At 35.0% G+C, this 26,697-nt stretch overlaps 1 protein-coding gene across 1 annotated transcript in view; it reads left to right on the forward strand.

The window, feature by feature from the left end:
• LOC101636091 (transmembrane protein 117) overlaps nucleotides 1–26,697 on the forward strand; it is a 355,789-nt gene that overhangs the window by 233,954 nt on the left and 95,138 nt on the right. Inside the window, exon 5 of the mRNA XM_004694771.2 lies at nucleotides 23,360–23,457. Coding sequence (XP_004694828.2) covers nucleotides 23,360–23,457 — 98 coding nt within the window. The remainder of the gene's footprint in view (nucleotides 1–23,359; nucleotides 23,458–26,697) is intronic.

Below are 26,697 nucleotides of genomic sequence, written 5' to 3' on the forward strand. Positions count from 1 at the left end.
ACTTGTTTGTTTAATTGATAGTCAACTTTGCAACTTCACTCTGAGCTGTTAAATGCACAAGGAAGGATGCAGAGAGGAAGGCATGTGTGTGAATTGCTTACCGCCAAACATCCCCATATGTTGTGTCACACTAAACCAGCTTTCCTATGGAATGGGGGTAGGTGAAAATGAGAATGATTTACTATCTTAATAGCCTGTTTTTGAAAGAAACATATGTTTTTTAAAATCTAGCAATGTTTGCAATCTCTGCTCAATTTTACATAATTTGAAGTAGCACTTTGTTTATCTAGACAGAAGAGTTATTGCTGTCCTGAATAGAAGAACCTCCTTAGTGTCCTTCATTTTTCTGTTTTTTTTAAGATTTATTTATTTGTTCATACAGAACTGGGGTACAGGCCAGAGGCTCAGGGGTGGTGAGAGGCTTCACCAGAGACAGAGTGGGGAGCAGAACAGGCAGATCAACGAAGTAGACTGCTGAGGAGAGCAGCGGGCAGGCCAGGAGAGGTCTGCCACGCCATGTGGTCACCTCCGGGGCAAGTGGGAATCGAACTCATGTGGAAGCGGCTTTAAATTCTCAGTGCTGTGCTTTAGCCCACTGTGCCACCAGGGAGGGCCTACTGTCCTTCATTTTAAAATTATTTTGTGAAAGAAAACTAGAAGGTTAAGGTTAAGTTAAGAATTCATTTTTTATTTAGATATCCTCTTTAATTCTCAAGGCAATCAGGTTATTTAGTACATATTAGTTTCTTGCATAGTTGGAGTCTTAAAACTACTTAATAGTACATGTGCTTTTTTATTGTATCCAGGTACATGTATTTGCTTATTTATTTATTCCCTATTTCTTTAATCCAGATGGACAGAGGTATATAAGAAAAAAATTGAGGTCATGATAATCTTTAATATTTTATTGCATGTTCACACATACATGCTTCCCTCTCTGTGTCTTTACATGTTCATTTCACAGCTCAGGCAAAAGCTGTAAAGTTGACTATCAAACAAAAGGTAGAACGATGGATATTGTTCTCACTATATTAATTTAGTTTACCAACTCAAGGGGTCCCCCCCAGTTAAATGCTCTAGTTTTGTATCACTATATTAATTGATTTAAGTGGAAAATGGTTAATTTAATAAGCTGATTTTTTTAATACTACTAAAATTTTTTCCAAAAAAAATTGTTTGGATTCTCTGAGAAGACCTTTCTCCTTCATATCTGATGGACAGCCTTCTAGTATATAGATTCCTTACTGTCAGATTTTATTTTTATGTATTTTGATCATTCCATTCCCTGCTTACTCATAGTTTTTCTTCAGTGGAAAATGTCAGATGTTAACTTGATCTGGATTCCTTTGTAGGTTATATACTTCTTTCCCTCACCAGCTTCAATATTTTTTTTTGCATTGAACTCTTGGAAATGTAATTCTGTATGTCATGGTATAGGTATCATTTTGCTTAGTTACCCTGATGTTTTTTTATCATCCTTTATATTTATATTTAGTTTTTTTTCCCAAGTTTGGGAAGTTTTCCTTTATTACTTATTCTAAATACTCATTATTCTTGAAGTGTCTCCTAAATCTTTTACTTTGCTTCTCTCTTTCTTCTACCTTGATTATTTGTGCATTCGTATCTTCAAAATCACTGACTCACTTTTCCCTTTGGTCCTATTCAATGTCTGTAACTGTAACTTTAAAACAAAATGTATTGATTGTTTTACATTGTGTATCTGTTATTTTCTTGTTTAAAACCTTAGTTCTGATGTTTGTTCTTTGATTTTATTTCTCAGAAAATTCATTTTTCTGAATTTTCATGTGGTATCTTTGATCTTTTTCTGTTTTCTCAAATTTCTTAATGGCTATTTTTGCCCCCCCCCCACCTTCTTGTTTGTTTTCCTTATGTTTCACCTACAAGTGAAACCATTTAATACTTTTCTCTTTCCTTTTGAATATTTTGCTGAGCATCTTCCCTTCCAGTTCCATCTGCATTGCGAATGGCCTGAGTTATCTTTTATGATAGCATAAAAATTAGTTTCGTTAATCACAAGTTGGGAGTTTTATAGCTGAGAGGGAGAAAACATCTTCCATGTCCTTTTGATTGTCTTTGTTTGTCTGTCTGTTGTGTAGTAGTTCTCTGGGTTCTCATGTGGCTATTTGTTTGGTTTTCCATCTCCTCTTTATTCGCCTTTTGAGCACATTGTTGTATGGGCTTTCACTGAGGTGGTTTTGCCCCCACTCTTCACATGGTCTGGGCTCTTACTGGTACCTTGGTGTCTTTTTGGCACTAACTCTAAACCCTGTGCTGGGTGACAGCCTTATCTATGGGTCTTATGGTTGCTGGTACCTCATCTCCCCGCACCACCCCCCCCGCCACCCCAAAACACACACCATTCTTTGAAGAGACATTCATTTCTCCATTTTATGCTCTTAACACTTTTATCATAAATTAGTTGTCCATATGTCTATGATTTTATTTCTGGTTTCTCAGTTTTACTCCATTCTTCTCCATTTTTATTTCTTTTTCTATTATCACATGCACTATGTTGTTTAAAGTCACTTTGTGATATAGATTGAATTCAGCGAGTGTAATAATGGCTCCATTTTTGTTCTTTTTCCATTAAGATTGTTTGTGCTATTTGAGATCTTTTGAAGTCCCATGCAAATTTTAGGATATTTTTGTTATATTTCTATGAAGATTGCCATCATGATCTGATTGGTATTGTACTGTGTCTGTATATTGCTTTAGGTGAAATGATCATATTGACACTATGATTTTTTTTTAAAGATTTATTTTTTATTTATTCGTACAGAACTGGGGTACAGGCCAGAGATGCAGAGGGTGAGAGGATTCACCAGAGACAGAGTGGGGGACAGAACAGGCAGATGGACAAAGTACACTGCTGAGGGGAGCAGCGGGCGGGTCAGGAGAGATCTGCCTCACCATGTGGATCTCCTCCGGGGCAGGCGGGGAATTGAACTCATGCAGAAGTGGCTTAAGCTTCTTTGTGCTGTGCTTTAACCCGCTGCGCCACCAGGGAGGGCCCGACACTATGATTCTTTTAATTCATTATCATGAAATATCTTTCCATTTCTTTTTGTCTTCAATTTTTTTTTTCTACAGCATCTTACAGTTTGTAGTATATAAAGTCTTTTGCACTGTTGGTTAACTTATTCCTAAGTATTTAATTCATTTTTGCTGATATCATAAATGGTGTTGTTTTCATCTTTTCCTGCTGATTCATTGTTTTCATTTACAAAGAGAATTTTTTTATACATTAATTTTATGAGTTATAAATTGCATCTTTTATTGTTTCTATCAGCTATTTTTTTGGTAGAGAATTTAAGGTTATCTCTATCTCTAGGTTATCTACATATAGTGACAGTTTAGTAATTTTACTTCTCTTCAGTCTGAATACATTTTGTTTTCCTTGTTGGGCCACATTTTTCTAATGCTCAACACTTGGTAATGTTTCTTGAGTTCATACCATATGCCAAATTTAGTGCGAAGGAATTCAGATTGCATACAGTGTAATCTTTAACCTGAAGTATATTCCAGTGATGGGGATGCAGGAATGTTGGATTCGTGCTAGGTCTGGAGAAATAAAATTAAATTAAAAAAAAAGACATTAATAGCTTTTCAAATAAAGCTGTTTGTCCTGATATTTGAGAATCAATCATCTGAGTCCCTTAAATGTTCCCATTTTACTATAAAATGTTTACGTTTTTGAGATGATTGCATCATACAAAGACTCTAGTATAAGTATTGAAGAGAGAGAACTTTTGTAATATCCTAAGTGACTCATGGAGTTCTAATCCATGATTTACTTAACATTGATTTGTCTATACACTTGGTCTAAAGAAAAATCAATATAGCTAACTTTCTATTTCAAGTGGCGGGTAATGAAATTAAATCTTTATTTTTTAAAGGTTGATCTAAAAATTAGATTAAACAATGATCTAAAGGATTCTAACCTGGGGGAGCCTCATCCAAAATATATTAGAAAGGGTGCTATAAAATACAGTAAAATAATTGGCAACAACTTAGTGAGGCAGAAAGGATTAGATCCAGTCTTTAATGGTCACAGCTAATTTCCTGGTCAATGAGAACTACATACATCTCCATAGCTGATTTTACTTGTACTAATTTGGGTTCTTTTTTTTAGACCTCCATTTCTTTTTCTTCTTTCAATGACTCTGGTTGTTTCTCATTTGAAATTTCAGTGAATAGTGTTGGTTTTGCTGTTCTGCTTGTGAATTCTGATTATTTCTCATTGTTTTTCTGTTATTACTTTCAGTCTTTATATATTTTATTGCTCAACTGATTCATTTTATTGCTTAATTTGGTTAAGAGATGGAATCAAGAGTATTGGTAAATGAGTATGGTTTATAATGCAACTCAGCCCTAATGTGTCTTCCCTGGAGGCCATAGGGCCAAAGAGTTCCTCATCTGGTACCAGTTATTTTTAGATTTTTATTGTCAACGGTCAGTGGATAAATGGAAGCAACCAGCGGACTTTAGTGACATGCTTCCCTGTCCCTGCTGCTCTCCATTATGTGCACAACATCTTCTATTTCCTGTCCATTTTGCTCAAATGTCACCTTCTCAGTGGAACCTATCCTTACCACCTCAGGTCTACTGCATCCATGTCGATCTTCTGCTGCCATTTACTTAGCCCTGGCGTTCTCACCTGTCTTGCAGTGCTCATTGTTCTCTTGTTTATACCACAGACTGCCTTCCAACATGTTTATATAATTTGAACAATGTTGTTTCAATTTCGTTGTTCTCATTAAAATATAAATACCATGTTTTTTGTTTACTTTCATTGCTCTAGCTTAAGAGTCTAGAATTTAAGTGCGTTACTACTTAGTAATTCTTAATAAAGGCTTATTATGTAAATGAGCAAGTGACTCCCATATCTGCAGCATGTCATAATCAGGAAAAATTTATTTTGCATGCATGTGTAATACTTATTGCACATATCTATTTGTTGGGAATCTTTCTTTCTTTCCAAGTTTTGTTGCAGAAAATAGTATTTTCTCTGTATAGGATTAATTATCACTGTTTAAAATATGTGTGTGTGTGTGTGTGTGTGTATACACACAATTATATAAAGTTTTTGAAATAGCTTTATAAACTAAAGATGCTAAAAGAACATTAGATTTGCTTCTGCACGATAGTACACTCTGGGAAATAAATATACTAGCCCCCCCCCAAAAAATTATCTTGCTACTTCTCCCAAACAACAAAATATTCTCAGTATTTGCAGTGCTTACAGGTCCTTTGTGTAAAAGGAAAAAAAGGCACAGAAGCCTTAAGTAGTCAAAAGTTATTACTGCAATTATTCAACACTTAAGGAACTAACTTAGAAGTTTGTCAAAATTAACTTGTGTTACTATAAGAGGGTATACAAGTGATTTTATAAAAGTTGGGTCTGTTCTATAAATAAAAGTCCATAGTTTGGCCCTCCCTGGTGTCACAGTGGTTTAGGATGCCACAGTTGCTTCAGTGCAAGTTCAATCTCCCACCCCAGAGGTGACCCACATGGCGTGGCAGACCGCTCCTGACCTGCCCGCTGCTCCCCTCAACAGTATACTTTGTGAGTCGGCCTGTTCTGCTCCCCACTCTGTCTCTGGTGAATCCTCTCACTGCCCCTTCACCTCTGGCCTACCCCAGTTCTGTATGCATAAATAAATAATTTTTTAAGTCCATAGTTTTAAATGATTTAGAATTTTTAGACAGCATATTTTGTATGAGGTGGCTAAAAGTTGTGCGCATTTCCTGGGTTACCTGTTTTTATGTGAATAGTCACCAAGTATGATTTTTTGACAGAATATTCACAGGCCTGTAATAAAAGATGGTTAAATTGCTTTATTAAGTGAGCAAAGAACATGAATCATCTATTGATCAATGTATTTTTTTTGCTTGAAATATTATGTTTATTGCCATACAAAAGGTTTAAATTTTTGTATCTGCTCAGGATGTTATAGGTACAAACTTTTTCATGCATACTTTAACACCCTGTCCACCACCAGTGCCCTAATTAACCTCTGCCAGATCCCACTGGGCTCCGTCCCTCCTCCACTTCCATCCTACCACCCTCCCCTTCTGGCTGCCTCCATTTTGCAGTCAGCTTTAAGAGATTATTACTGGTTTGTCTTTAACTGACCCTTTGTTTTGCTTCTGTATTTTCCCACATAGGACACCATCCAGTGTTTGTCTTTCTCTTAATTTATTTTGGTGTGCATTACCCTCTCCACTTCCATTTGTGTGGTTGCAAATGGCAGCAGTTCATCTCTTTTTTAATAGCTGAGTAGTATACTCCAGCACGTGTGTCACATTTTTGATCCAGTTCTCTATCTTTGTCATCTACACTGTTTCCATAACTTAGCTATTTATAAACAGGGCTGTAATAAATATGGGGACATACGTATTAGCATATTTGCATTCTTCAGGTAGATATCTAGGAGTGGAATTGTAGATCCATTTTTAATATCTTGAGAAGCTTGCATACTGTTTTCCATATGGGGTTACCCAGTCTTCATTCCTGCCAACAGTGCATTAGGGTCCCCCCCCCACATCCTCATCAACATCTATATATGGCACACATCAAAATGATGTTCTCTCATTGTAGTTTTGATTTCCATTTCATGTGCCTGTTGGCCACCTGTTGTTCAACTAAAAGCTACTGTAAACCAAAGAAAATATCAGTAAAACAAAAGATATCCTACTTAGTGGGTGAAAATACTTGCAACACAACACATCTGACAAAGGGCTGATATCTAAAATACATAAAAGAAAATAATTAACCCAGTCAAAAAAATGGGCAGAAGAGCTAAATTATATCCAAATCTTTATCTACTTTGAGTTTTTTTTTTTTTTTATGATGGTAGGTTATGTTCTATTTTCATTTTATGGCTATCAGTTTCCACAACACCATCTATTGAAGACACCTTTCTTTTTCCATTGTAAGTTCTTGGCTCTTTTGTTGTAACTTATATGTGAGGTTTTATTTTTGAGCTTTCAATTATGTTCCACTGGCTTGTGCGTCCATTTCTATTTCACTGACATGCTGTTTTAATTACTATTTCTCTGAGGTATAGTATGAAGTTGAGAAGCATGTTACCTCTACTCATTCTTTACTCATTCTTTTTTTTTTTTCAATAGTGTGTTAGCTATTTGGAGTAATTTAAAACTCCAAATAATTCCATATTTTTTTTTCTTGTTGTTCTGTGACTAGGGATTGTATCAAATCTATCTATTGCATTGGGTAATATGTTTAAATATATTTATTTTTAATGCTAATTTTTATGTTATTTGCTATTTTAAATGTGTTTATTCCTTTGTCCTCCAAACCATGAGCATGAAATATCTTTCCATCTTTTTGTGTCTTCATTTTTTTTTTTTCACCAAGGACTTAGTTTCCACTATGAGGGTTATGACATCTTTGGTTAAATTTATTCCAAGGCATGTTTTCTTTTGATTATGATTGTAGATAGGATTGTTTTCCTGATTTCTCTTTCTGCAAGTTAATTTTGTGGGTATAGAAGCACAACATATTTTGCATATTGATTTTTAGCCTGCACTTTACTGTAGTTTTTTTTTTTTGCTTATATTGAACCATTCTTTCACCCCTGAAATAAAGCTCACTTGATCATGGGGTATAATGCTTTTACTATTTTGTTGATTTTGTCTTGCTAGCATTTGGTTGAGGATTTTACATTTATATTCATAAATGATATTGAATGGGCTGTAGATTTCTTTTTTGTATGATGCCCTTGCCTGTTTTCAGAATGAGTGTAATGTTGGCATCATAGAAAATATTTGGAAGCTTTTCCTACTGAGTTTTAGAAGGATGGATACTAAGTCTTTGAAATTTTGGTAGAATTTACTAGTGAAATCTTCAGATTTTAGGCTTCTATTCTTTGGGAGATTTAATTACTGTTACAGTTTTCTAACTCAGGTTGGGTCTATTCAGTTTTCCGATTTCCTTCTATGTCAGACTTGAATTTGTCACATATTTTAGATTGTTCAAATGGTAGCCGATAATTGTTTATAATATTCTCATGATTTTCTGTATTTCTTTAAGTTGTAATTTTATTGTGTTTGTTTTCTCATTTATCTCCAAAATTTCTTTTATTTCCTCTTTGGCCCAAGAATTGTTTGGCAGCAAACTTTATGTTTCCACAATTTTTTGGTTTCTTCCTTTTCTTCTTTTTGTTGATTTCTAGTTTCATACAGTTATGATAAAAAAAAATGCTTGCTATAATTTCAGTCTTTAGAAATGTCTTGAGACTTATTTCATGTCTCTAGATATTGTTTACCTATAGGAACACTTAAAAATAATATGCATTCTGCTTTTTTGAGGTGGAATGCTCTGTAAATATCCATTGATTATATCTTACATCACTTGTCATTTAAGGCATTGTTTCTTTATTTTCTGTCTAGATTATATATCCATTGCTGTGGTGACGAGGCCAAATAGAGCTTTTCAGAAAAATAAAAGTAAGCTGTCCCTAACAGACTCATACTAAAGAAGATATGCCAGACAATAGTAATAATAAGATTTCAAAAGAGAGAAAGACTAATAAGGCAATAGTAATAATAAGATTTAAGAAAAAGACTCACAAATTTATGGGAAAAGTTAATGTTTTGAATATGATAAAAAATAAGTATGTGAAGTATTAACCACAGTGACTTATTTGTTGAAAATAAGCAAGTGCTATTATAAGACATATGGAATGAATGTATGGGAAAATTTGGGGAAAGTACATGAAAAGTTTAAAGGCCTTTCATTCTATTTTTTTTTTTTTTTACAGTAGGTTCCAAGACTCTCTCTACTACTTGTTTGGACTTCATATGCTCTTTGAGATCAGATGTAGAGTTGCAACAATTTTAGTAAACACATCTTGAATATGTAGCTATATCAAATATAATGACAAATCCACAAAAAACACAGCTGTTTGACTCAAGTACACTTACCGGTCTAACTTAAAATATGTCCTAAAAACTAGGTTTTACTTGCATTTGTAATTAAAATATATGATTCTATTTTTAGACAGTGAGTGCTAAAATAATAATCTTGTTTCATTGAAACACATTTTGTTTATTGCGTTAGCCTGTCTAAACTCTTAGTTCATAGGGTTGTAATTAGGTCTGTCTTTAGGCCACAAGAGTGTATAGAAATAGTGTTTACTTACATTTGTAAGAACATTACTTTGGGGTTGACTTACTTATAATCTCTCAAAAAATGGAACAAAAGTAGTTTTGTCAGATGGTTGACTTCTCAGCCTTTAATTTGACTTAAGACTAGGAAGTCAAACCAGTTGAACTACTTCTCACCCCACTGACCTGTATTTTGGGATTTACCACCTAATGGAATTGACTGAAATATTTTTTTATTTTAGATTATAGGTCCACTTCTGTTTCCAATATTGCACACTTAAGCTCATTTTGGATGTCTCGTTCTTTTTTCTCATCATATCTTTTATTCTTCTGGTCCTTTTTTGATTACTCCCCACCCCTTAAACTCAGAGATCTCAGTGTCATATAATGTTTACTAATTTTTCATTTGCTGTATAAATGTACAGTATTTGCTTTGTTATTCTTACTTGCTTTACTACACATAATTCCCCCAAATGCCTACTTTTTGCTTAAAATGACTGCACTTAATTTTATTCCATAGTGTGGATATACCACATCTTTGTGAATCAGTCATCTTTGTTGGGCATTGAAGCTATTTCTTTTTTTTTGTTGTTAAGATTTTATTTATTTATGCATGCAGAACTGGGAGGCCAGAGATGGAGGGCCAGTGAGAGGATCCACCAGAGGCAGAACAGGGAGCAGAACAGGCAGATTGATGAGGGGAGCAGTGGGAGAGACAGGAGAGGTCTGCTACACCATGTGGGTCGCCACCCTGGCCTGGGATTGAACTTGAGTGAAGCGGCTGTGGCTAGCACCACAGTACTGCACTTTAACCCACTGAGCCACCAGGGAGGGCCCCATTGAAACTATTTCTACAGTTTACATTGTGGAGTGTATAGTGGGTTTGGTATTGTTGTATTGATGATGATGATGTTGGTTTCATATTCTTTGGAATTGAGTGGGATTATTGGGGTCACATGGTATTTCCATTTTAAGTTTTTAAAGGTAAATCCAGATCATTTTCCATAAAGACTGCACCAGCTTATATTCCACCAACAGTGTAATAAGGGTCCTTTTTCTCTTCTTTCCTCTCCATCACTTGTTGGAAGTCTTTCAAGTGGGAAAGATGGTATCTTATTGTGGTTTTAACCCGTGTCTCTCTTATTCAAGAATTAATGAACATTTTTTTCCCTACATATCTGTTGGCCTTCTGGATATGCTCTTTGACAAATTGTTCACATGTGCTGCTCATTTATTAGTTGACCATTTGCTTTTATATTGTTGATATGTGTGGATTTCTGTATCCTGGATATTTACCTCTTGTTAGTTGTATATTGGATAATATTTTCTCCCATACAGTTGGAAGTTTTTTAAGCTTCTTTACCTTGTAAAATCTTTTTAAAGCCAAATAATCCCAATTGTTTATTTTTGGATTTATTTATTTTGCCATAAGAATTGGGTTTCTAAAAACATCATTATCATTCTTGTCATACAGCATATCCCAGTATTTTCTCCTCTACATTTTATTATTACAGATTTATATATCTAGATCTTTAATCCATTTTGAACATATTTTTGTGTATGGAGTTGGAAAGTGATCCACTTTCTGTCATGTGTGATTTTCCAGTTTCCCTTTTATTAAAGAGACTGACTTTTCCCATTGTATGGTCATAACTGTTTTATCAGAGATTGGGTGCTTATATGTACATGGATTTATGCCTGGGCTTTTGTTTCTGTTCCATTGACCCACGTCTTTTTTTATGCCAGTACCATATTGTTCTTAGTATTAATGCATTATAGTCAAGTTTGAGGTTAGGTAGTTTCTCTACTTTTTTTTCAACCTTGCTTTCACCAGTGAAGGTTCTTTGTGGTTGAATATAAACTTCAGTATTTTTGTTTAAATTCTTTGAATATTATTGCTGATATTTTAATGGGGAATGTGTTAAACTTATACACTGTATTAGGTGAGATAGTCATTTTCATTATATTGATTCTCCCTGTACATAAGCATGAAATATTTTTTAATCTCTTTATGTCACTATGTAAGTCCTTTAATAAAGTATTTTTTCTCATTTATGGTCCCTTATTTCAGTTAGGTTAATTCCAAGGTATTTAATTCTTTTTGAAGCAACTATCAATTGAGTTATTTTCATGATGACTTACCATTTACAATGTATAAAAAAAGGTATGGGCTTTGTGTGCCAGTTGGCAACTTGTCTCTAATTTAAAATATATAGTCTTTATTATATTAAGATTAGTTCAACCTTTTACCATCATGTTTAGATTTTTTTTAATCATATATGGGTGCTTAATCTGATCAAATGATTTCTCTGCATCTATTTATAGTATCATGTTTTTATCTGTAGCATTACATTTTTTTGATTTACATTTATTAAGCCATCCTTACATCTGTGAAATATATCCCACTTGATTCTGATGTATAATCCTTGTGGTCTAATGTTGAATTTGATTTGTTAGTATTGTAGAAATTTTCTTTCTTAGTGTTCATCAGTTACTGGTCTATATGTTTTTTCTTGTGCTTTAGTATTAGGAAACATATTGGTTATGATATTATACAAGCAATATGGCAGACTGTGTAGAGGATCTGGGCCTGAGTGAGCTGATTCCTTTGGCTGACATGTTTTCAGTGTTTCATTCAGAAAAATGGAACACTTAATAGGATATTTAAATGGTATTTATTTTTGCTTTGAGGAGATATTTGTTTTATGTTCCAAGAGCTCCTTCGTGGACAGTGGTTCTTATAATCATATTTTTGAAAATATCCTTCACTTCCCTTTCAGTAGGCTCTCCATCCATATATTCAAGTCATGAAGACAATGGATTTTGGTTTATTTTATATGATTTCTTCCTCTAGTAACCATCACTTATTTATGCTAACAATACAGAGATGGTATAATACTGAAAACTACTAATTGTTTCAAGCAATAAGACAGAAAATAAATTTCTAAGCATGTAATATTGGGCGACTATCATCAATACTATCATGATAACTCAGCTAACCATAAGGAATAGCACATCAGAAGAGGTATAAACATTTTTCTGCTCATTTCTTGCTCAGAAAAAACAGTAATAAGCTCCATTCTTTCCACTTAGTCTAAATTGTAATTCAGTGTGGTGGAAAGTAAATTGTATGGGGGTTACATCATATTTATTCTGCATTTGTTAACACAGTATTTGAAATATTTTCTGGGAAGGTCCTTTTGATTGTGTATATTTCTGTATTCAGATGATTCAGGTGTATTTTCCTAAATACTTCTATATTCTGAGACATGCCCAATTTCCTTACTTAATAATAAAACAGTCCATGACTCATTGTAAATCAGCAGGGACCCAGCAATAAGGTACAATACATCACAAAAGCAGTGCAGGCTATCATTGGAGATAATAAGGAGGTGCATTAATATTCATGCTTTGTGAAAGCCTCGTTGTGCTTTTAGAAAGCTGTAGAACACATACCAGGTTTAATGTTTACCAGTAGATGCTGCCAGTGATTTTCCAGATACTTTCTATAGCAATTCATTCATGGTGTCACTAAGTAATTTAGAGAACTTTCATCCATGGTTTCCATTTACTTAATTGTATACTCAGCTAATGTTCCTTGGTGAGTATGTATAATTCTTTCTGGTTGGAACCAGGGTTCTCTTTGTTTCAGCTAGAAATTCTGTTGTGTGAGGCTGATCATACATGCATGGCTGTGTATGTGATATGGGGTGTATGATGAGGGTGAGGGAGCAGCCAAAAGGGAAAACTACATATATTTTCCTACCAGCACAGTATTTCCCTAGTGTCAAGGAAAAGCAATTTAGACTTTTTTCCTTAGAGAGTGACAGATGAAGGAGGGTTAAGGATCATGTTATCAAAAATGGATGCAGAAGTACCAACAAACAGAAACACCGCATAAGGAGGGCTCACTCGCAAGCATACCCGCCTCTTGTACAATATGTCAATGCCACATATAAGCATGTGAAAATACAACACAATTCAGTCTTTGAAATATTTGCTTAATATGTTTCCTTACTTAGCTTATCTGTAAATAAATGTATAATCAAGGAAATACGCTGTGTGTGGATAACATGCATCTTGGGCTTCATCTCCTTCTTGTTTACAATTATGTTTATTTTGCAATTTCTACGTCTTTCAGAATCTTCATTTTGCATCTCCCGAGTTTTCCTACTTTTCCAGACACTGAGGGGACATTGGGAAGCAAAGGATACTGTCACCGTGTGCTACCACCCCCACTGGCATCACACCAACACTGGTCCCTGGAAAGGCTCTAAGTAGCTGCCACTGAGCAGGCTACCTAGAGTGTGCTGCTTATCCCAGCCTTTCCATCGGTCTGTTCTGCCGCCCATGCCTCTCTTGATGCCTTCTGTTAAAAAATTCGTTCCCTTACCTTTTCTCATTCATTCAGCAGCTACACACAGAAATCCTTCTGTGTCCTGGACATATGGTAGAAGATGGGGACCCAAATGGACAGGATTGCTATCGTCATGAAACTTACATTTCTGGCAGCGAATATATTTCAGGCATCATTCAGCTGCTTTAGACCTTCTTCATCTTGTAGTTTCACTGAACTGCAGTTGGAAACTTGTTATCTCAGTATTTTATGCATCATCAGTTTTTGTCTTTTCATGCTACCAGCTTTTGATGCATGGAGTTCAGATTTCAGGAAGTTTCTTTGGTGGAACTGCTCAGTTCGTGAAAGCCTTTTGTGGTTGGGTAATGAGGATATATTTACATCATACACTGCCAAGATTCCATGAGGAAATAAAGTAGAATCCCAAATAAGACTCGAGGGTGGTGACATGATGCTGATCGAGGTGTAGCAGCACATGGTGACTGTATTCCTTTCCTTCTCAACCATTTCCCCTCAGTGTCCGAAAAAGTAAGAAAACTCAGACAATCACCACAAAATGTTCTTCACTCATCATGATGACATTAGGTTTGTTACAGTGTCACCGCTCCAAAGTTTTAGGATGCCATGCAGATGTGTTCAGATGGTGAAAATAATGATGTCACACTTGTGACAAAAGAACATGAAGCACTTTATCCCTCATAGTGAAGTTTCTGGAGTGAGCATGGCTCCCAAACAGGTCCAAAATTAATGACCTGAAGGAACCAGAAAATGATGTTCACTTGGGATTTTGTGGTGGACATGGATGGTGCTGAGTAGGTCTGGTTGCACAGGTTTTGAACTTCCTGCTGGTACCAGGGGAAGGGACACCAGAGTTTCTTGTCAGCCTTCTCAGATGTGGGACATAGGTGCCTAGGGCAGAATTAACAGTTGTCAGGAATGAAATATCAAAAAAATGCCAGACGCCTTACGATGGTGGGTGTTGATGATATTGGTAGGGACTTCAGGGGACATGACTACAATGTGCATAAGCACATTATATTAATATGCTTAGCTAAAGACAAGTAAAATGAACAGGAAGAAATACCAAAACCCTACGCCCCATCTTCTCCTCTAATTTAAGTGTTGATTTTTTTGTGGTTGTGACCAGTGACTCTTAACTCATTAACAAATAATCTCTCCCTTTGGCTTGGGTATGTGATGTTTTGATGTTGGTTCTGGCTATGGGTAAGTTAATGTATTCTGAGCTATAATTGTTTGGGAAGCAAGTCCTCAAACAATAAATTTTGCTTTTAAAGTTGGTAGAATGTTGTCATTTCCATCCTGTTCCTACCACAGGGACTTCATATCACAGGCAAAATATGGGCTTTCTTAGTATTTAAAACTTATTATGCCTAATAAGTGCCAAATACGGACTTATAATTTCATCTAATGGCTTTTTAAAAAATTGATGTGTACCTATGTTAATATATACATATATCTAGATATAGATGTGTGTGTGTGTGTGTAGAAGAACTGGGGTATAGTCCAGAGGTGTTGGGGATGAAAGGATTCACCAGAGACAGAGTGGGAAACAAAACAACAGGACTAACTGAAATTCACTGGTGCATGGAACAGAGGGTATGAGACAGGAGAGGTCTGCTGTGCCATGTGGGTCAGCTCCCTGGCAGGAATTGAACTCAGCCCACAGCAGTGACAGCACAAATGACTTAACCACTAGGCCACCAGAAGGTTCCCAATGAATTCTCAAAGTGTCATCAACAAAGTCAAGAAAAGAGCATTTCAGTGATGGGGAGATACTCCTCTCTCAGTATAATGATATTGATAACAATTTTACAGAGACAGTTATTAAGTGTTTTTGAAGTGATTTTATAAGTCCATGAAAGTCATTTGCTGCTGATGACTTATTTGTTATAATGTTCATGCAAAAGAAGACTAACAAATTAGAAACCACATTCCCTATTATCCTTTAAAGTTGAAAATTCTACCTGCTAAATGCCTTTATAGAATACTTAGCATTCCTTTGGCTACATACTGTTCACATTTCACTTTCATAATAAATATGGGTAGTCAGATAACCTAATTAAATTTTTATATTACCACATATGCTGAATATGAAGCCAAACTTCTCTTCAAAATCATCCCTAAGAAAATTTGAAGCTGCCGATGTTCAAATTCCTACATACTTTATGGCTATATTAATATAAGGCTCAAACAAAGAAAAAGGCTAAATCAAGTCATGATATAATTCAAGATAAAATGGAAATAGAAGTCAGAATAGTGGGTGTCCAAGACTGCCATGGGAAATCCAAAGAGAGACGGAGAGGTGCTGTATTGTCTGGGAGGGACTGGGGAGTCTGTAACTCAGGCAATAGAAATCATATTTCTTGGGGGCCTTCCATGTGGTGCAAGGGTTACATTTCAGGGCTACCATGCTATGGGCAGCCCCTGGGGCTGTGTGTGTGTGATCCCTGGCCAGGGAGCTGACCCACGTGGTGCAGCAGACCTTCCCTGTCTTGCCTGCTCCTCCCCTCACCAGTGGATTTCAGTAGATCCACCAGCTCTGCTCCCCACTCTGTCCTGGGGAATCCTTTTACCTCCCACACCTCTGGCCTACACCCCACTTCTTCCATATAAATGGAAATTGAAACAAAATTGTGAGCCAATAAATCTTGTTTAAAACACCAACTTATGCTGCTTTATTAGGTACCCTACCAAACAAATACAGAATGACAGAAGTATCTTTTACTTTTTGGAATAATGGTCCATAATTTAATCATCTTCTAGACTTTTTATATTTGAATATTTTATTCTGAATTACAAGCACCTATTTATTTTTTTAATATTTCATCTAAGTGAAAAATGAGCACTTTGTTCCATACTGGTTTAGATCCATTTATCTAGTTGAAATATACTTTATTATGTGCTAGATTATCTACTCGGAAATACATATACCTGTCTGTATGCATTTCTACCACCTCTGACTTGTGTCTTGTGATCCTAAACTTCTTTTCCTTGCATTCTGTCAACTTCTAAAATAGACTGTAGAATTTTCCTTTTTTCACATTTTCAATGTAAAAAACAACAGCTATACTAGGAAAAGGGGAAAGGGAGGCATCTGAATAGTCCCAGGCAGCCAGGAGATCACCTGCGTACCAGGGCTGAGACAATGTAGGATTTAAGAGTTAACTTGTCCCGTGGTGGTTTGCAGTGCGTGGATATGCTGCACAGAGAGCACTCTTTGATTTCCTCATCACCAAATAATGTTTTAGGTCAAGCAGAGAACTTACTTAGGGCATTTTTGTTGTACATGAAAAGTGTAATTATTATATTTGTATTTATACTAAAATGGGGTTTGATTACTTTAAGTTCTGTTTAAAGTAATAATTTAAAAAAAGTAAAAATAATTGAAAGTAAAGTTTAAATTATTTAGCCTTTCATTTTTGTTAATACTATTTAATTGGCTTTTAAATGTTTATTTTGATGAGACACCCTTTCACAGTGGTGGGCTATTTGGGTGTTTTGCTGGTGGGAATGGTCACTTAGACCCCTAAATCACAGACAGTGCTATAAACCAGTGTCACCTCAGTCAGTGTAATTTTTAAGTGATTTTGAGTAGTGCAAGAAGAGGAATTTACTCATTCAGAATATTCATTATTTGTTGACTTGCATGAACTGATGAATTACTTGCATTATTAAGTGATCACATGTGCCTGAAATTTTTCCATCTTCACCTTTGTTTTTACTGAATGTTAAGATTTGAATCCTCTTTATATTCTGCAGATATGTTCACTTAAATATCAAATATCTGGCATTGAAAAGGTGCTTAATAAGTACCAGTTGAAGGCTGAGTTAGGAATCTTAATAAATAATTTTAAACATTTGCAGTGTGCTAAGTGGGACATGCCTTCCAACCAAGACTAAGTGATTATATTTAGATATCAGTTCAATTGTCTATTCTTTTTTCACATTTCATATAAAAAAGAGCACTGATTGAATCTTCTCACCATGATCCTCCCACCCCCACCCCTCCATCTTTGGCCTAAAACCCAATTCTTCTATGCAAAATATAAATTTAAAAATATTAAAAACAAAACATTACTCTTCTGCCCATTTTTTAAAAGATTTATTTTTATTTATTTATGAATAAAAGACCTGGGGTGTAGGCCAGAATTGTAGGATGTGAGAGGTTTCACCAGAAACACAGAGGGGAGCAGAACAGGCAGATCTGAGTATAATGCTGAGGGGAGCAGTGGGCTAGACTGGAGAGGTCTGCTGGGCCCAAAGAGTCAGCTCCCTGCCCAGGGAGCCAATTCAAGTTTCAGGAAGTGACAGTGCTGAGACTTAACCCTTGAGCTGCCAGGAAGGCCCCTTTTCTTCCCTTTTTTAGAATTGAGTTGTTTTCTATTTGTAGAGTTTTATGAGCTTCTTGTAGATCTTTGCTATCAATCAACCCCCTCGTCAGATCTAGGGCACACATTTCCTCCCATTCAGTAGTACGTCTTTTTGTCTTGTTTATGGTTTCTTTCACCATGCAGAAGCTTTTTAGTTTGATATGGTCCACATTATTTCTGTTCTCTTTTGTTTTACTTGCAGCTAGAATTTCAAAGACATCCTGAAGCCTATGTCATGGAGTGTTTGCCTATATTTTTTTCCTATGTATTTTATCGTTTCAGTTCTTACATCCATGTCTTTTATCCATTTTAAGTTGATTTTTTGCGTAGGTATGAGATCATGATCTATTGATCGTTTCATTCTTTTGTATGTGGCTGTCCAACTTTCCCAACACCATTAATGGAGAGGCTGTCCTTATGCCAACGTATGATCTTGGCTCCTTTGTCATATATTTACTTCCCATATCAGTGTGAGTTTATTTCTGGGTTCTCGATTGTCCATTGTTCTGTGTGTGTGTGTGTTTTTTTTTTTTTTTCAGGTACTCTTCTGTTTTAATTATTAGTGCTTTATAGGATAAATGAAGTCTATGCTATAGACTTTTTTTTAACCCTATAGATTCCTTTTTTTTTTGACAGAATTCCTTTGACTTTTTGTGTTCTTTTGCGTTTCCATATGAATTTCAGTTTCTGTTCTTATTTCTTGAAAGCATGACATGACATTTTAGTATAGATGTCGTTGAACCTGTATATTGCTTTGGGTAGTGTGGCTGTCTCTTCTGTGTTGAGCCTTTCAACCCACTAGCAAGGGATATCTGTCCATTGCTTTGTGTCTTCTACTTTTTTTTAACATTGCCTTATAGTTTTCTTTGTATAGGTCTCCTCCTTTTTCATTTTAACCTTGTAAACACCTCCTGGGTATTTAACTTTTCTGATATGATTATGAATGGCATAATTTTAAAAATGTTTTCCAGTTCTGCCTCATTGTCTATATACAGAAAGGCAACTTTTATGTTGATTTTATCACTTGCCACTTTGCTGAGCTGGTTGATTGTTTCAATTGGTAGCCTATCTTGTTCTCATGAATCTTCCTGGAGATTGTACTGCAGAGTAAAATATGGGTGTTGGACATAAAGTCAAAACTCTAGAAGTACTACTGGAAAAGATCGCTGAGTCCACTTTATTTTAGGATTGAGTTTAGAAGAAATGTATAGCATATGATTTTAAATGAGAATGAGAAATATTCCCAAATCCTAACAACACAGAAGTGATATGTGGCATAATAGAATATTATTCTAATTTCCCCCATCTTTTGTAAATGTAAAAAGATGATATTATTGAAGGATGATTAAAAAATAGGAGTAGGATATTAAAAGAGTCAAAAGTTAATAAGAAAAGTAATATAAGAAAAGTACAACAGGGTGGTAGACAGAAGGAGAAGAAGCAAAATGAGTTTACTCATAAGAAGGAGTAATAAAATTTAAAGAAGTAGCAAACACATATTACATGAAGTTTAATTATAAAAGTAATATAAACCTTTTATATTTCAAAATAATGCCCATGAGAAAGGTATGGTAGATAACAAAAATGAGGAGAAACTATCTAAGCAGCTTTATAAGTATAGGTATAGAATGATTTTTAAAACATTTTGCTAACTAGAAAAGAAGTTGCAAAATAATATGCTAGCATGTAAAGAAAATTATCTGTCTGCATCATTAATATCCTTAATATATGTGCTTGTTTATTAACAGGATAGTTTCTCTTAAATGTGCTTCACTAAATAATGGCTGTCTTTTTTTATCCTTTTTTTCACATAGAAAAATTGGGGTTTAGGCTAGTGGGGTACAGAACAGGCAGAGCTACTGAATATCACTGCCTAACTGAACAGCAGGAGAGACAGGAGAGATCTGCTGTGCCATGAGTCAGCTTCTGGCCAGGGATTGAACTCAGGCCATAGCAGTGATAGTGCTGAGATCAGGGTCACCAGGAATCTATTGCTTTTACATCATCTACTGACTTTTTGATCTCGACCTAAATGTCCTTGCTCAGATTGTCCAATACATGTGGCATAAATTGGCTTATATTCTGTTGAGAGAGACTATCTCACAAGATATGTATTAAGGACCCTGATGAATTTCTGAGTTTTGTGCAGAGGCCTACTGGAGTGTAAAATAGAAGGGAATGAATTTGAGACCCAAAGAGTTAAATTTCCCCCTGTTCAGAATGCAGGATCTCAATTTCAAATTCTCATATTCTTCCTTTGGGGAATGCATCAACAGGTTTGGTATTATATTTCGGCTGCAAAGCAACCTTTTTACATCATCATCTCTCCTCCCTTTTCTATACATTTTCCCACAAAAACTGTCCTTGACCAATACCAGAAATAAATTTGATTTCTCTAACTCAGCTGGTAATTGGATTTTTCTTTATTGAATGCACTCCTTTAATGACTGTTTTTGCACCTGACAATTTAACTGCAAGTGACCTGACATTGATCTGATGTCATGACTTAAAATAAAAAGTTGAAACAAGGGGTGAAAAAGGGCAAATGTCTGGCATCGGAAGAAAATTTTTTGTTTTGTGGTATCTGACCATTTTCCTGGGAAAAATCCTTTCTGCTTGAATTGAATGTCATTTTTGTAAAACATGCTGCTGTAATAATTGGTCATATAACGGCAGATTGCCTTCTACCAGAAAATATAATAAGTATTTCCCAGAAAGTTCCCTGGAGAAAACATTGAAAATTGAATAAAATCCACCCAGTAATCATTTTGTTCCTTGAAAATATTTATCACACAGACTTTTTTTTTGAAACTACATAACTGTTTTTGAGCAGAATTAATTAAATCTTTTTAAGAGAGCTGAGAGAACATGAAATATTTGAATGTCTATTGACTTAAATTGAAGTTTTATAAAAATAAAATTTGACACATAAGTGTTATTCAAGAATGGTATGAAGGAATAGTGGATGAAATTGTGGTATTTAGAAGAACAGTAATTTTTCTTCAAGGGAATTTATGATATAAATCTTTTTATGGATTTTAATGTCTTTACTTTTTCTTTATTCATTTTTTGGTAGCAATGTAGCTCACTTGATTCATTATTAATTTTTATTCTGTCATCTTCCTTTTGTGCATTTTGATATGTATCATGAGTCTGTTGTGATTAGTATGGGCATTAGTCTGACTGAGAAAATGAAATCTTGTGATTTTAAACTGGCAAGAGAAAATAAATAGATAAGAAAATCATCAATAAACAAGTTTCCTCTCAAAACTGAGTAAAACAAACTTAATTCCTTTTTGGATTAATATTAGTTGCTTCCATATTTATCAAAGTAATTAGCAGTTTAAAAATATTTATCAAAGTAATTAACAGTTTAAAAAAATCAAGAGTTTATATTAAATGACTTATCGTTGCTACTTTTTTTTTTTTTAGTTGTAAAACCTAAATTAGAGATGGTGTAAATCTTCAGGGTTACTCACTGATAGTGAATGAATTTTCTTTGACTCTCATCAAATATGTCAAGCTTGAAAGTTCTCTACCTAGAAATGATGTTGAGAAAGCATAGAAAGAATTAAGATAAATTATTTTCTGCAGACTGGATTCCTTCCCCACTCTTCTAATTGTATCTTATTTTAGTGTGTAGAGCCTTGATATCCCATCGAAAGTTTCCAGAGACCACTTCTTGTAACTCAACAAGATCAGCCAGCTTGAGAAGTGATACGCCTTTTGTAGGAAGTTCAGTATTATTGAGGGGGTCTCTAGCTTAGAAAGAATGCCTACTGAATGAATCATAGTCTTTCATCATAGATGATTAAAACTCGGCAAATCTAGCCAGGTTAGTGTTAGAAATTATACGTAAACACAGTTTTAAAAGCTTTCAGGGCAAGAGGAAAGTACATTTTAATAGATAAAGAGTGAAAATTCTTCCTTACTGGATGCAAGATAATATATTTTATAGCAATTTTCTTAATTTTGAATTTGCCTTATTTGAATTAAAAAGTATTAAAGAAATAATGTTCTCTTCTCTTGAAGATAAGGTAGATTTTCTGGGGAAAGGAAATTGTGTGTTTGAAAGAATGTGTGTGTCTTGTATATACATCTACAAACATACTCCTTTATTATGAGAAAGAATGAAATTTACTCCCCATTCCCATCATATGTTTTTAAATGGCTTATAACAGATTGTCTATTTATGAGACTTTGGACTTTCACTGAAACTACTAATAGGTGATGTGACTGATGGAGAATTTGCTTTATTAATGTATCTTTAAAAATGAACTTGGATATCCTAATTCATTTCATCATTTTTTACTTGAGCAAATATTTTAAATGATTCTCTATAAAAAAATCCTCAGGTTTTGGCAAGAGTACAAAGATAGATGTTCATTCACCTTCAAGATTTTATAACCTAGCAGAGGGAAAAACTGAATATAAATAAGCCAAGGTAAAAAGTAGAAAGTGATAGGTAACATGAGAGGGAAGGATCATTGAGAGCTGTGTTGGGGGACAATTAATTCATTGCAGTGGTAAAGGACTTTACTTCGGACTCAGAAGATGGTAAACATCTATGTATGTGAGAGATAGAGATAGAATATTTTCAGAAGAATGGATAGAATTACTAATGACAAGGAGAAAATTGTAGGTAATTAGATTGAATTTCCATGAAACTTGGTTCCAGTGTTGTATCTCATTATTATTGAAAGAAAAAAAAGGAGAGAATATGTGGTAATACTTTAGCTATTGCTATAGGTAAATATTTAGACCTACCAAGAAGTGCTTGAATTTGGGATTTCTGAAACTATTTTTAAAATATGGGTTTTAGTTATTATAGGTACTTTGTTTCTATGGAGAGATTAGTATCTTCCTCTTTTTATAAAAGAAACATCATTGATATTTGGCCCTCCCTTGTGGCGCAGCGGATTAAAGCACAGCACTAAAAAGCTAAAGCCACTTCAGCATGAGTTAGCTCCCCGCCCCAGAGGTGACCACATGGTGCAGCAGACCTCTCCTGACCTACCCACTGCTCCCCTCAGCAGTGTTCTTCATCAATTGGCCTGTTCTGCTCCCCACTCTGTCTCTAGTGAAGCCTCTCACAGCCCCTGAACCTCTGGCTTGTACCCCAGTTCTGTAGTGAATAAATAAATAAATATTTTTTAAAAAAGAAAGAAACATCATTGATATTTAAAAAAGTTTCAATATCTGAACTTAAAGAGGCTCATTTATTATGAAAGCCAAATGAGCCTTTAAAGTTTTTAACTGAAGGAATACACTTTTGCATATATTCTAATGTTTCAGTGCACACCTATTTGATTCTCAATAAAATAGGAATTATATATATATGTACATATATACATATATACGTATACACACACAGACACAAACACATATATATATGTACACATATACATATATTTATACCATTTTAGAAAGCACTAAATTAGGTCCTTTCTTTGCTCAGGTCACTGATATGATGCTTCAGGACAAACCCTATCCCGACTGGGCAAAGTCTGCAAGAGCATTCTGGAAGAAAGGAAATATTAGGATCATTTTATTCTGGTAAGAGAATCTTTCATTTATTGATATTTTACCCTTTGCTTCAGTTATTTAAGTACTTTAGTTTGTTATAATTTTTCTTAAGTATGTAGAATTCTAATTAGAGAAGCATATTCTATTGGTTGTTATACTCCATTAAAATGATTAAGACTATTACTAATTATTTTATGAATTAATCTCTGCTTATGTACTATTGCAAAGACATGTTTAGAATAGATATATTTTGCAAATATAGTGAGACATATCAGAATTCTACCAGGAGTAAGTTGATTGTTGACTCAAAAAAAAAAAAAAAACAAGCTCTATTTTCATCTATTTTCATTTATGAAGTCTGGCATAAAAATATCTCTGGTAAATACTAATTCCTCCAAGGTTGACAAGTTATAATTTTGCTTTGTAGAAGTTATGAAGCATGAGAACCTCTTCACAAATGAGATTTAGTTCATTGATATTTATCCTTTATACAGTTCTCTTTCATTCTCCAGCCCAATCTTTGCCATCAAGTCTTAGAGGACTTAGGCAAAGTGATTCAGCCAGACTTAGGCAAAATCTGTATTAACACTCAGAAACATGATGATTCATAGCTGGTAGATTCCTTCCTGTTCATCTACCTTTTCAAATAAAAGAAAAATATGTTCATTCTTAGATTGAATTTGGGGGAGAGGTGTATTTTTGCCATGTGCAATCCTAGTAACAAAGTAGTTGGGGAAAATGTATAGTTTGTGCTCCAGCATTATTATTAAGTGTTTCTAGAGACATATAGCCTTTTGAACTCAATCTTAAACAAGTAATGAAAAGCAGATTTTTTAATAATGTGGTAAAATAAATATGATTTTTAGATACTTATTCCTTGTCTCTAGGAATCTAAGGTGGCCAGTTATATGGGACTGTTCCATATTTCCCAGTTTTAAACTCCCCATGCATGTAATGTATACATTATAATACACATTATAATAATTACTTTAAAACTATAAGCAGTTTTAAGGATATGTTTTGCACTAAGTACTTATAGCTAAGTACTTGACCTTCTATATATTGAGTCATTTTTTTAAAAAAGATGTATTTATTTATGCATACAAGAACTGGAGTATAGGCCAGAGGAACAGGGACAGGGGAGGGGTAAAAGGATTCCCCATAGACAGAGTGGGGAGCAGAACAGACAGATCTATTGAAACACTGCTGAGGGGAGCAGCAGGTCGGTCAGGAGAGGTCTGCCACACCATGTGGATCTCTTCCTAGGCCGGGGATCGAACTTCAGCTGCAGTGGTCGTAGATAGCTTCATAGTGCTGCACCTTAACCAAGGTGGGTCCTACTTGGCTATTTAATTCTGACAACTCTCTAAGTTAGGTGCTATTATTCTAAGTTTGGGTAATTGACTGTAGGACTCCAATTCTTATTCATCACAGCAGGCTATCTCCAAAGAGTATTGGTAAATCTCTATGCACGCTTCCAAATATTTAATCTATTTTTTAGTAATTATCCTGGATAAGAATATGTTTTTCTAGGTATACCTTTCACCTTGCATAATTTGCTATAGGACTTTTAGATCATAATTTAAAAGGAGATAGATTCTCAGATTACAAGTCTTTATGAACTGTCTCTCTTAATATGGATTTGCTATATTGTTTAATGTCTCTTCAGTGGTAGTCCATTGCTTAATGTAGCCTGTCACTGAGTGCTCATGTAGATTATTTGCAAAGGTGAGTCATACATAGTCATCTGAAATCTTTTATGATTGTCATTAATTGTATTTAACCAAATTACTGTTTCCAAGAGGAAGCCATGCTAGATTTTTTCCTGAAGCATCTCAGAACATTTTTCTTTGAATATTATTGTTCAGGTGTATGTTTTACCAATTCTTATGCAAATGGTTTAATTTTGATTTCTGATGATACAACCACAATAGATATTCTAAAGCATATGTTAAATGTTGTAAAATAACTTAATCATTGACAATTCAATATTTTTGAATTGAAAATGAAACTTAAATTCATAGTTACTCTTTTGGTCATGGTTTCTGTAAAAATCTTGATAATGTATTTGATAGATGTACTTGGCTCCCCACCCCTGTCCCACCTTCCCTCTCTTCACCCCCTCCTTCATGAATGCCTCATATCTATATGGTTTGCCTTTGGTCTTTTGTTTGTTTTCTTTATATTCCACATATTAGTAAAAGCATCTGATGCTTTTCTTTTTCTTTCTCACATTTGTTGCTTAACATCATCCTTTCAAACTCCATCCATGTTGATGCAAATGGTATAAGTTTATCTTTTTTTTTTAAAGATTTATTTATTTATTAATACAGAACTGGGGTACAGGCCAGAGATGCGGAGGGTGAGAGGATTCACCAGGGACAGAGTAGGGAGCAGAACAGGCAGATCGACGAAGTACACTGCTGAGGGGAGCAGCGGGCAGGCCAGGAGAGGTCTGCCACGCCATGTGGTCACCTCCGGGGCAGGTGGGAATCGAACTCATGCGGAAGTGGCTTAAGCTTCTTAGTGCTGTGCTTTAACCCACTGTGCCACCTGGGAGGGCCAGTACAAGTTTATCTTTTTTGATCTCTAAGTTGTATTATGTAAATATGCCGTGTCTTTTAGATCCATTCTTCCTTTGGGGGTAATTTCAGTTGTTTCCATATCTTGCCTATTTTAAATAGTGCTGCAATATATATAGGGGTGCAGGTTTTCTTTTGAATTAGTGTTTTTGTATTCTTTGGCAACAGCTGGGTCATATAACAGATTCATTTATAGTGTTTTGAAGAACCTCCACACAGCTTTCAATAGTGGCTAGACCAGTTTACATTCCCATTAGCAGAGTAAGAGACTGGCTTTCCCCCCACATCTTCACCATCACTTTTTGTTTCTGTGTTTTTTGTTTTTTGTTTTTAATGTGGGCTGTCTCACAGGTGTGAGGTGAGATCTCATTGCGGTTTTGATTTGCATTTCTTGGTAACAATTGATGAGGAACATTTATTTATGGGCCTGCTGACCATTTACATTTCTTCTTTGGAGAATTGTCTGTGTAGCTTTTCTGCCCACTTTTGGATTGGGTAGTTTTATTTGCTTGTTGATTGTGTGGGCTCTTTGTACATCCTAAATAACAGCCCCTTGTCAGATAACAGCACCTTGTCAGATAACAGCCCTGTGGTGAATAAATACTTTTCCTATTCAGTAGGGTATCTCTTCATTTTTTTTTTTTTTTAAGATTTATTTATTTGTGCAAACAGAACTGGGGTACAGGCT

The sequence above is a fragment of the Condylura cristata genome, unplaced genomic scaffold (assembly GCF_000260355.1).
Source record: "Condylura cristata isolate star-nosed mole 26May11 unplaced genomic scaffold, ConCri1.0 scaffold00047, whole genome shotgun sequence".
Classification (NCBI taxonomy): domain Eukaryota; kingdom Metazoa; phylum Chordata; class Mammalia; order Eulipotyphla; family Talpidae; genus Condylura; species Condylura cristata.